Source organism: Lactuca saligna, chromosome 5 (genome assembly GCF_052625555.1).
Source record: "Lactuca saligna cultivar CGN05327 chromosome 5, ASM5262555v1, whole genome shotgun sequence".
NCBI classification, from domain to species: Eukaryota; Viridiplantae; Streptophyta; class Magnoliopsida; order Asterales; family Asteraceae; genus Lactuca; species Lactuca saligna.
Window position 1 is genome coordinate 143,910,757 of NC_136421.1, and position 12,473 is coordinate 143,923,229.

Here is a 12,473-nt window from a genome sequence, read left to right on the forward strand (position 1 = left end):
ATACCCACTAATTTTAATATTTATAACCTAAGAAACATAGACTATCTATGCACTTGTAGGTAGTGTACCTAGTAAGATTATAGTATAGCTTAGGTAAGTTGGGTGTCGATCACAGAGAATGGTGTTATCAATTACTTTATTTACTACTAAGTTAATGTAATTATTAACAAGATAAAATTATTTTTATCTAATTTTGCAAGTTTAAATGAACTTAATTCTTTAACAAAAACTTAATTAATAAACAAAACACTTCTGTTAGTTCGAATCTACTTTCACTCAATGGTTATACATTAGCCATAACTATTACTGTTGGTGACCAATTAAGAGTGTATTAGTAATCTAGTTCTAAATCTACTAATTATTAATCAATTCGTGTAATAATATTTATGTTCATAAAATAGTTAACACATAATCAATTATTAAACAAAATTGGAGCCATGAAGATTGATTAATCAAAACACAATTACAGACATAAAATGAGTTCTCTAACACAACTTAATTTAATTATTCAATTACTAATCTAAGATTGGTTTGATCTTAGCTCCAATAACTAGTGTTCACTATATTATTAGGTATTCAAGTTCATGCAAAATTGTGTTCACTAACTACACGGAACATGAATTCAAAGAAATCAAATAACTAATTCAAGCATGCTAGGTAAAATAAATCAACACAAGCATATCACCAACAATTAAAGCTAAATCTAATTCATTAAAACCATGAGTTCCAGCTTCATCTAGCTAATAGAAGCAACTAGATTTTGTTGGACATATTAACAGCTAAACAAATGAATACTATAATCCAAAACATGTTAAAGTGTACCAAACTATGAATCAATTTATGTACTTCTACTTCCTTGGTGTTGAAACCAGCTTTCAGATCTTCTTCTTTTCGTCTCCAGGAACCCCTCTAAGCCACTAAAAAAAGTCTCTTCTTCGTAATGGCCAAGAGTATATATATATTCTGAAAAATTTCGTGCCACGTCGTGGTTATCAAGTTATCCGTATCGGGTAAGGACTCCTTCAAGTAATCTTATCTTCTAGAATACTCATTCCGCCTCGTGGTTGTCTCTGCCACATCGTGGTTTTAGTAAGTTCTGTGATCTTCTTTACCTTTTGTACTCCAAGCCTCCAATGTTCCATAAACTGTCACTTTTGGTCCCTCTCTTCAAAAATGCTTTATTTTGGCTGCAAATAATATTTTATCTTTATAAGTATCATAATTCTATAAAAATGACCAATATATATATATATATATATATATATATATATATATATATATATATATATGTACTTAAATACTACCTAAAAATATGTATAAATATGGCAATATCAAAATACCCCACACTAAGGCTTTGCTTGCCCTCAAGCAAATTTACTTATTTAAACTCCAACATTCATCACTAGCATTTCATAAAACAATCCAATTCCAGCTTAGCCATTATGTCAGGACCTCAATGCATTCATTTGTGTCTAAATGTTTCCTAAAGTGCCCACTATACTTTAAATACTCACAATCTTCATAAACACTCGCTCACTTCTTCCGAACAATGCTCATTTTATGCATCCCTCCAAATCCATCCGCAGAAAACCTCCTAACCTCAAGTTATTTTTAGTTGAGCAACCCAAGAATACAAAATCTAGACCATTACAATTTATGATACCACTATGGAGCTCTTTTGGAATTCTTCACTTCCTTGATATTTGATTTTTGATTTTTGGGTCTCTCCAACTTTTGAATTCCCTCAGAATTTATTTATCTTTGATCTTTATACTTTTACTTTGATGCTCCAGAAATTCTTCAAACTTTTCTTGTAGTTCTTTTTTTTTACATGTAACTCACTTTTTTTCCAGTCAAAACCCCACATGCTTAAGCAAGGGGGCTCAACTTCAACCTTTATTGGTTAAAGATAATAATTTTCCTGGATACATTTTTGGTACACGATGCTAAACATATTGCATCCTTCAAACTAAGCAATTTCGTGTTTTTGTTCCATGATTTCACTAAACTAAGGGAGGCCACAAATGCAGTATAACGTGTATTGGCTCAACAGAGCATTTGAGCTCTTATCGAATCATCTCATATAACACTGGCAACTACAGTTCAAAATATTATTACTAGATTTAATTATTAAAAATTTCAAATTTTCAAATTTTTACCATTATCTAGCAATTTACTTTTTCTACCCCCTACCTACACTTATTTCATACAATGCCCTCATTGTATGCATAAAATAAATCAAAGTTAACAAAAGGGAGAAAAAAAAACAGACTCCCCTGGAATAGTGGTGTGAGCATCTTCAAAAGCGTGGAAAACGTGCATCTCGAACATGGGCCTCTCCAAAATATGAACTTGGGGTTGAACTGGATTATTATGTAAATAAGCCACGAACACGACTGGAAACTTCAATTCTTCAATAAAAGTGGCTGCAAATATGTAGAAAAATGTGGGAAAGCATACGCCACATTATATGTAGGAAGAAATGAGGCAAAATTGTCTTCATAATGATCCCAAGAAGAAACATGACAAGCCTCAAGGTAAAACACGCTAACGATCTTCAAGATGAATAGAAAATCATAAACCACGTCGTGGTGCAAAATACCATGTCATGAAAACTGGACGTCAGAAAAAAATTCCTCATTGCTTTATTCATCCTAGCAGCTTGACCAATGTCTTAATTGGTTAAGACACTTCTATGTAAAGATACTTTTCTAACATTATCCTCACTCCCTTCAACATACCCCATACTTATTTTTAATTGTGGGTTTCGACTCATCTTTTACCTTAACCAACCCTCGACTTAGCCTTACATCCTTCTGAAAAATCCAATGCTAATCTGAAAAAGGAACAACCCAACAGAAATAAAAGAGAAACATAGTAGTTTAACAAAGTCCAAATTCAAACATAAAATAATACTACTTAAAATAAAACAAAAAAAAAACTAAATAAAGAAGAAATTAATCATCATCTTCTCGCCCCTGCACTCTACTTGGTCCTTCCCCATCGTTTCGTGGATTCCAAAGCTGCTCCCATATTGGATAATAAGGGTAATGAGGTGGCATAGATGGTGGTCGAGTTACTCCTAAATGTGAATAAATACCCTCAACCAAATGGGTATGATAAATAGCATTCCCCCGGAGGTTATCCAAATAAGTTCCTACCCGACTCTGAAAAGGGTCGGTGGGTACTCCTTGTACATGCTGTGGAACAACACGCTCTCTCTCCATCTCTCCCCGAGCTCGAACATTTCGATGTCGAGGTCTGGCTGGTGGTTGTTGCTCTGGTTGCGCCTCCTCCAAAAATTCTTCAAACTTTTTTTTGGCTTTGGAACCACGATGTGGTATTGCCACACCACAACGTGGCTTTTGTTTGGACACAAAAATGAGTAACATAATGAGTTTTAATTATTTACTTTGTATTCCATTTATTGATGAAAGCACCCCACAGCTAAGTCTTAGCAAGTATTAGTTATTAGATGATGAGTTGATATCTTTCCTAATTCAAACTCAAAAATTAAAAGAAAATAAAATGCAAACCAAGCTCGAGTTGCCTCCCGAGAAGCGCTTCTTTTTTATGGAGTCATGAGCTGGACACTGTGCCTCGTATGTTGAGTCCTCTGAAGAATCGACCACTAGGATCTTTTGTTCCTTGAAATGCTTTTTGTAAGCCTGAACTCGTCTTTTGTACCCCTTTTTTCGAATTTTCATTTTTGGCTTTGACCTCGTCTTCATCAAGGTTGTGTTAGGTCCCTTTAGTTTCTTCCTTGCATTTCATAGCATCCTTCCCTTCTTTCACCACTGGATTTGTCACCTATGAAGTAACCTCCTCTTCATCACTTTTCATCTCATCATCTTCCTTGCTCACCCAAGAAGGTGGACTCTTGTAAGCAATGACTTCAACTAAACATGAAACAGACGCTCTTGGTTTTGTTCTTTTAACTTGATGAATTGTTTTGATTTCCTCTTCCATGAGTTTCTCTAATTCTTCAAGTCATTGTCTTCATCAACGATGAGCACCTCTTCTTGAGCATGATACTCTTGAAAGCCATCATTTATCCCAAAAATTTCCTTTTCATCACCAATCCTCAAGGTGAGCTTAGACTCGCGAATATCAACAAGAGCTCCAACAGTGTTTAACAGCGGGCGACCAAGAATAATTGGTACATCGGGATCTTCTTTCATATCCAATACCACAAAGTCTATTGGAAAAACGACTTTCCTGATTTTCACTAAAATATCTTCCACAATACCCCGGGGCTATGTCACTAAACGGTTCACCATGTGAATACTCATTCTTGTGGCCTTCAACTTCTGAATATCCAACTTCTGATACAATGAATAAGGCATCAAATTAATGGTAGCCCCAGAATCGGCTAAAGCATCAACCTTCATGTTGTTACCAAACTCACATGGAAGAGTAAGGCATCCAGGATCCCCCATCTTCTTAGGTATCTCTCCCAACACAACCCTTGAACTTTGCGCACTTAGAATAACTTTAGAATTCTTCTCAATTGCTGCCGAGTGGCTAACAGGTCTTGTAAGAACTTCGCGTATTCTGGAATTTTTGCAATTGACTCATTAAGAGGAGTGTTAATAGGAATACCCTTCATTTGTTGAATAAATTCTAGATATTCCCTTTCCAGTGAACTGAGATGCGCTCGAGACGGGAATGGTAAAGGTGGTCTATAAACCGAGATAGGCTCAAAAACTTTCTATTCAGACATGGGCCAAGACGTGGCCCGATAAGTATCACGTCGTGGTGCAGGTGTTTCAGCAGCAATTTCATTTTCCGGCTTTAGCTTTTTTGGCTTTGGAGCGGGCTACTGTGGTTTTTCTTCTAATGCTTCTAGGAACTCAGAGATTGCCTCTTCTTCAGTGTGTATGGCGATTACGTGAGATTGGGTCTTGTTTTCAGGATTTTTCGGGGACAGCTTCTCATGAACCAAAGTGGTTAGTTAACCAAGTTGCACATCAAGATTACTGATGGAGGCTTGTTGATATTTTATCAAAGCTTGGTTTTCTATTATCAATGCGTGATGATTCTTTATCAAAGTTCTTTGTTCATCAATAGCGGAATCAACAGCCTGGTGTCTCTTTTCTGAAGCTTCCATAAACTTAACTAACATGGTCTCTAGATCGGGTTTTTTCTCAATTGGTGGTTGTTCTTTTTGGTAGAGGCCTCTGCTAGTTTGTCTATATTTTTCTTCCTTTTGCTTCTTGTATTCATCATAAGGCAGCCACTCTTTCTTTGGTTTCCTCTAATCGTCATCATACTTGTCCCCACTCGAATAGCAAACTTGGGCATTCTTGTTTCAATATTCATCCAAGTTGCAATCTTTTGTCAAATGTGTACCACTACATCTCTCGCAACCAACTCTAATTTCATGAATTGATTGGTCCATTTCTGTTAATCTCCTCTCCATAGTGTTAAGCATTGCCATCACCACAACCGTCTCTTCACGTTGTGCACCCCCAACTCCTTTAATTCCTTCATTCCTTGGATTATGATATTCATGAGAGTGTTTTGCGAATTCTTCAATTAATTCCTTGACTTTGCCCGGATTTTTCTTTGTAAGTGGTCCTTGAGAATCAAGCAGTTTTCTTCTCATCACATTTACTCCGTCATAAAATATTGACACCTCTTGTTGAATGTTAAGGTCATATTGAGGATAATTCCTTAACAACCCTTTCTAACGTTCCCACGCTTCGTAAAGTGACCCTCCTAGGTTTTGCTCAAAATTGGCTATTGCCCTTTTAAGTTTAGCAATCTTGGATAGTTGACAAAATTGGTCTAGAAACTGCTCACACATTTGAACCCAAGTAGTTACTGTACCGGGTGGGAGTGCTTTTAACCAATCATTTGTAGCTCCTTTAAAGGTAACGGGAAGCAACCTTAGCAAAACGGTGTCTCTGTTAACATTTGGGACATTGAAGTAATCAACAATGTCATTCACTTCATCTAAGTGTTTGAACTCATCCTCATGATCCTTTCCATAGAATGGGATATCCTTTAATGTGGAAAGGATATGTCCCTTCAGCTCGAATGTGGCAGTGGCGGGGATTGCAGGTTGTACTAAGCCTGGACCAACATCATCTCAAATTCTCTTTTCGTAAGCTCCCATGGACATTTCTTCAATATTTTCCATCTTGTTCCTTGGCTCGTTCTTGGGTTCGCTCGTATGTTCTTCAAATTCAGGCTCGGTATCGTATTCGGATTCAGTTTGGACGGGTATTTGATCCAAGTGCTCAAGTTTTCTCTTGTTCTTTGAGGATGAACTTGACTCCCCCAATTTCTTCCCCGATTTCCTTGAAAACACTGATTTGAATTCTTGTATGGGCGTCTTTTTCTTATGAATTGCAGACTCGGGATCTTCAAGCGGTATCACCAAAGGGGTGTTAGAGCCTCTGGTCATAAACTTCTGTAAAAATAAAATTAAAATTAGATATAAAACTGAACTAAAATAAAAAAAACAAAATAAACTAAGAACTAAAAAAAAAACTAAAATTCTCAAAGACCACATCGTGGCACTTATCTGGCCACATCATGGACTCTGTAACTTAAAAAAAAAAAAAATTAAACCTTGCTGGAAAATTAACTTTTTTGCGGGTTTTACCTCACAAAAAGGATCGATTAACCTAATGCAAATAAATAAACTAATAAAATAAGTTGTTCCCCAGCAACGGTGCCAAAAACATGTTGTGCATGGAAGTACCCACTAATTTTAATATTTAAAAACTAACAAACTTAGACTATCTATGCACTTGTAGGTAGTGTACCTAAGTCAGATTACATTATAACTTAGGTAAGTCGAGTGTCGATCACAGAGAATGGTGTTATCAATTACTTTATTTACTAATAAATTAATGTAATTATTAACAAGCTAAAATGGTTTTTATCTAATTTTGCAAGTTTATATGAACTTAATTCTTTAACAAAAACTTAATTAATAAACAAAACACTTCTATTAGTTCGAATCCACTTTCACTCAATGCTTATACATTAGCTATAACTATTACTGTTGGTGCCCAATTAAGAGAGTATTAGTAATTTAGTTCTAAATCTACTAATTATAAATCAATTCATGTAATTCTATTTATGTTCATACAATAGTTAACACATAATCAATTATTAAATAAAATTGGAGACATGAAGATTGATTAATCAAAACACAATTACAGATATAATATGAGTTCTCTAATACAACTTAATTTAATTATTCAATTACTAATCTAAGCTTGGTTTGATCTTAGCTCCAATAACTAGTGTTCACTATATTATTAGGTATTCAAGTTCATGCAAAATTGTGTTCACTAACTACACGGAACATGAATTCAAAGAAATCAAATAACTAATTCAAGCATGCTAGGTAAAATCAATCAACACAAGCATATCACCAACAATTAAAGCTAAATCTAATTCATTAAAACCATGAGTTCCAGCTTCATCTAGCTAACAGAAGCAGCTAGATTTAGCTAGACATATTAACAGCTAAACAAATGAATACTATAATCCAAAACATGTTAAAGTGTACCAAACTATGAATCAATTTATGTACTTCTACTTCCTTAGTGTTGAAACCAGCTTTCAGATCTTCTTCTTTTCGTCTCCAGGAACCCCTCTAAGCCACCAAAAAAAAAGTCTCTTATTCGTAATGGCCAAGAGTATGTATATATTCTGAAAAATCGAGAGCCACGTCGTGGTTATGAAGTTATCCGTATCGGGCAAGGACTCCTTCTTCACGTAATCTTATCTTCTAGAATACTCATGCCGCGTTGTGGTTGTCTCTACCACGTCGTGCTTTTCGTAAGTTTTGTGATCTTCTTTACCTTTTGTACTCCAAGCCTCCAATGTTCCATAAACTGTCACTTTTGGTCCCTCTCTTCAAGAATGCTTTAGTTTGGCTACAAATAATATTTTTTCCTTATAAGTATCATAATTATATATAAATGACAACAATATATATAAAAATGTACTTAAATACTGACTAAAAATATGTATAAATATGGCAATATCAATGACCGAAAGGGAGAACGTTTGGGCAAAACGTTGTTGTTCAGTATAAACAATCATGGACTGAAGGTGTTCCAAGATTGGATTTGGATACCTAAGATAGGAGGAGTCAGTGATCTTTTAATGGAAGAAGCTCACAAGACCATGTACTTGATTAATCCTAGTAGCACTAAAATGTATAGGGACCTGAAACCCTATTACTGGTGGCCGACGATGAAGCTTTAGGTTGCAAAGTATGTGTATGAGTGTGTGACTTGTGCTAGAGTCAAGACACAACATCAGAAACCATTTTGGAGTTTAGAACCTTTACCTTTGCCTATGGGCAAATAGGAAGACATCGCTATGGTTTTTGTCACTAAAATGCCCAGAACAAAGAATGGTCACTACATGATTTGGGTGGTCGTTGATCGATTCACTAAGAGTGCGCATTTCATAGCAGCCAATGAGAAATGGTCTATGGAAAAGCTTGCAAATTATTATGTGAAAGAAATTGTAAGGCTTTATGGTGTTCCGTTAATGATTGTATCAGATCGTGATAGCCATTTCACCTCAAGGTTTTGGAAAAGTCTACAAGAGGAAATGGGTACCAAGCTATGTTTAAGTACAGCTTACCATCCGCAGACTAATGGTCAGCGTGAAAGAACGATACAAACACTTGAAGATATGCTGAGAGCATGTAACTTGGAATTCCTAGGTAATTAGGATGAACATTTACCTTTGGTAGAATTTTCCTACAATAGTAGTTTTCACTCGAGCATAAAGATGGCACCTTATCAAGCTTTGTACGGACAGAAGTGTCTTACACCATCTTGCTGGCATGAGGCTGGGGAAAACCAGTTTATGGGACTCGAGATGGTTCATCAATCCACTAAAAAGTTGAAAATAATTATGGAAAGAATGTTAGCCGCTCAGGATCGTCAAAAGAGCTATCCTGAAAAAAAAAAAAAAAAAAAAAAAAAAAAAAAAAAAGCGAAGACCAGTGACTTTTGAAGTTAGAGATTCGGTTTTGCTAAAAGTCTCACCGTGGATGGGACTTATAAGATTTAGTAAAAGAGGGAAATTAAGTCAAAGGTTTATTAGACCATTTAAAGTTCTTCAAAGGGTTGGGAACCAAGCTTACAAGCTTGAATTACCGATATAATTCAAGTGTGTTATTTGAGGAAGTTCACAACACTTTTCATGTGTGTTATTTGATGTGTGTTATTTGAGGAAGTTCAATGCAAGATGTTCGAATTAGTGCATGTCCATTGGAAACATTCGAATGGGCCAAATCTCACTTGAAAAACGGAGAGTGACATGTTTAGTTGCTATCTAGATTTGTTTGTTGATGTGTGATTCCGAGGACTGAATCATCCTAAGGGGGAGAGAATTGTAACGCCCGCGTTTCGATGCTAGGCATTATCATTGATTTAATGGTCTAGGTTAACCCTTGTAACTCTTTTTGGAGTATTAATGATGAAATATTTGAGTATTATGTGAATTATGTGTTTATTTTCTTAATTATTATAATTTAATAAATTAAGAATAAAATAAGCATCAAATTTAAAGTGTGAGATAAGGCCGATATATTTTATGTAGTGGTCGAAACAAGGATTCCGAAGATATAAAGAATGCCGAAATCCGAGTTATAACAAAGAAGTTATGACCTGTCGAAGTTTCGCGACAGAACCGGCAACGATGAATGACATAAAAAGTGAAATTTACGTTAGAGCGATATTTATCCATAGTGATCTAAACGAAAGTCACAGAGTTCGTTAAACCGAGAACATGCATAAAAAGATTGTCCAAATTTGACTTCATATGAGGAAGTTATGATTTTCTGAAGTTTTGAGTTAGCGGTATGCAGCCCGAATACTCCATTTGAGATCGAGCGGTTTTTAGTCAAAACAATCTAAACGAGAATCAAATATCTCATTAATAGTAGTGAAGTGATAAAAAGATAGGCGAAAAAGGATGTCGGATGAAAAAGTTATAAAATTATAACAGAGTTTTCCTGTCCTGGCCTACTAAAATTAAATAATAAAAATAAACCAAAATTGAGCCGACAGAGTCTAGACGAAAGTTGTAGAGCATAGTCTCACCTACGAGGGGATATAAAGAACGTTGAAAATGAAGCTCGTATGAGGAAGATATGAATTTTTGAAGTTTATTTAATAATTTCCGTATTTAATTTAAATTAAAAATATCCGATATTATCCAAAGGGGGGGAGTCAGCGATCCTATCCAGGTTACGCCCAGCGTAAGTCGAGGATCCAGACCTTACAAAAGGGAGTCGAGTGCAGCTGATTCTTTTGCTCATTTTCTCTCTCTCCCCTATTTTGCATCGTTTTGCGTGCCCATCATATCCCGAAGCCCTGGTATCATTCCCGAGACCCGAAGCAAGTCCCGATGCCAAGAAGATCTCGAGAAGTCAGATTCCCGAGCCGAAGCTCTGCCCACGAGGAGCCCGATTTTTGTGAAGATCTTCCAGATCTACCAAAGAATACTATTTCTACAAGCCGTAGTGTTGTCCGATCATATTCTGATCAACTGAGTGTGTAGTTACTTTCTTCTAATGCATAATTATGAAGTATTTTATACGAAATACGTGTTATGTGTATATTTTGTTGTTATATGTGTGAATGTATATTCACTTTCTTCTATCTCATAGATATGATTTATTCTCTATGAAATACGTGTTATGTGTATGTATCTCATATGTTGTTTGGAATATGTAATGAATGAGAATACCATACAGGTTTTAAAATATGTATAAAAATATATATTTTTATCTACTAATATGTTGGATAGAACATGGGTAGATAGTTGTGTGATAAACAGATGAGAGGCCTCGATGTTGTTTTTGATTCAGTGATCTAGCAGAGTTTAGATGACGACCGCAGACTTTTCTAAACACTCCTGTGGAACGCTAGTAGGTTGGTCACCTGTAGGTGTTAATGAACTTGGGTGTTCATTCGTTGTACTCAATCCCCCTCATGGTTGCCTTATTTGACATATATTGCAGGGAAACCCCCGAAGCATGTGTTGTCGCTCCGATGAAATATTCTTAGACTAGGTCCCTTGTGTTAGTTATTTTAGGGACGTAAAGTGAGAATAACGGGAATGGGTAATTGGGTTATTGTTGGTTGATGAAATTAATTTAATTATTTATTATGGGTTTAAAACCCTATATGCTCACCAGGCTCCCAAGCCTGACCCACTCAGTTTATTTGTATTACAGGAAGTGGTGCAAGGGCATAAGATGGATGAATCATCAAGTTGTTTTGCTTACAAGTTTGTATATGTATATATTTGTTAAATGACTTGTAATGTTATCGTTTATGCTTTATGGTATGTATCGGAACATGACATCCCGAGTTTTGATTATATAATGAAAATACATTTCTTTACGAAATGATTTGGTAAATATTATTTTATCACGTTTTGTTTTTGGGTACAAATTCTGCAACTCTTTTAAATCAAAAGGATTTACACTGAAATTATTTTAAAAGCATAAATGAAACGGGTCTTTTCTGGCCGTGATTTTGGGGATATCACAGAGTGCGTGCCATGTCATCACGCCTTGCCCTTGTCCTTGGGCTCCGAAGTACCTAAAACAAATCAACAAACTGTAAGCAAAATGCTTAGTGAGTTTCATAAAGCATACCACACATATTCACATACACTTATCCTGTTAGCTAATAAATTTATAAACATACCACAGAAACCATGCAATGTGATCTAGCAAGAATGTCATGGGCTAACCCACATGGTCTTTACCTAGGACTGCCATGGGATACCCCACATGGCTTTACATCCAATTTCATGGGCTACCCCACATGGTCTTTACCTAGGACGTCCATGGGCTACCCCATATTTTCTTACATCCAATGCCACGGTCTCCCCCAGGGTCTTCATGAAAAACACACAATCACATATCATATCAAGTCACAGAATGACTAACACACATATCATAATCACATAAGGACTTGGTGCCTTAGACCCATAGGTAGGGTGAGAAGACTCACCTCCGTCCGATGAATACGAATATTGTCCTCCTAATAATCCGCAACCTCCCAAGCTGAATAATAACAATAATAATATAGTCAATTATAAGACCTTAAATAATTCTAGAAAAGGCCTAACCTTCGAATTCTACCCCCAAGGCCCAATTACCATTTCCTTGCAAATGGGCCCCAAAGTCGAAGTCCAACATCCCTAATGGGCCCCCTTGGCCCAATAAGGCCTAACCGATAAATCCACCGACAAATAGATGAAAAGGCCTCTAACTAAAAGAATCCAGTCAATCCCAACAACCAACTGAGGCCTAAAGGCCCAAAACAGCTTAGGGCCCAACTGAGTTGCATACACCCAGCGTACCACCCTAGTACATGTAGCGTAATGAACGCTTAGGGACTACGCATCGCGTACAGCCAGTTACACCCAATGTACAGCTATATTAAGCACTTTTTCCATTAAGTGCT

The 12,473-nt window shown here is 36.2% G+C and overlaps 1 protein-coding gene and 1 non-coding gene across 2 annotated transcripts; one reads left to right on the forward strand and one right to left on the reverse strand.

Moving 5' to 3' along the window:
- Window positions 1–3,977: 3,977 nt before the first annotated feature.
- Window positions 3,978–4,439, reverse strand: LOC145045795 (uncharacterized). Its single transcript, XM_078994109.1, has 2 exons — window positions 4,289–4,439; window positions 3,978–4,198 (listed from the first exon to the last, which is right to left on the reverse strand). The coding sequence occupies exons 1-2, from the start codon at window positions 4,437–4,439 to the stop codon at window positions 3,978–3,980; spliced, it is 372 nt and encodes a 123-aa protein (XP_078850235.1).
- Window positions 4,440–5,654: 1,215 nt separating this feature from the next.
- On the forward strand, window positions 5,655–5,761 carry LOC144999247 (small nucleolar RNA R71). Its single transcript, XR_013660764.1, has one exon. It is a non-coding gene; the product is annotated as a small nucleolar RNA R71 (small nucleolar RNA).
- The last annotated feature ends 6,712 nt before the right edge of the window (window positions 5,762–12,473 follow it).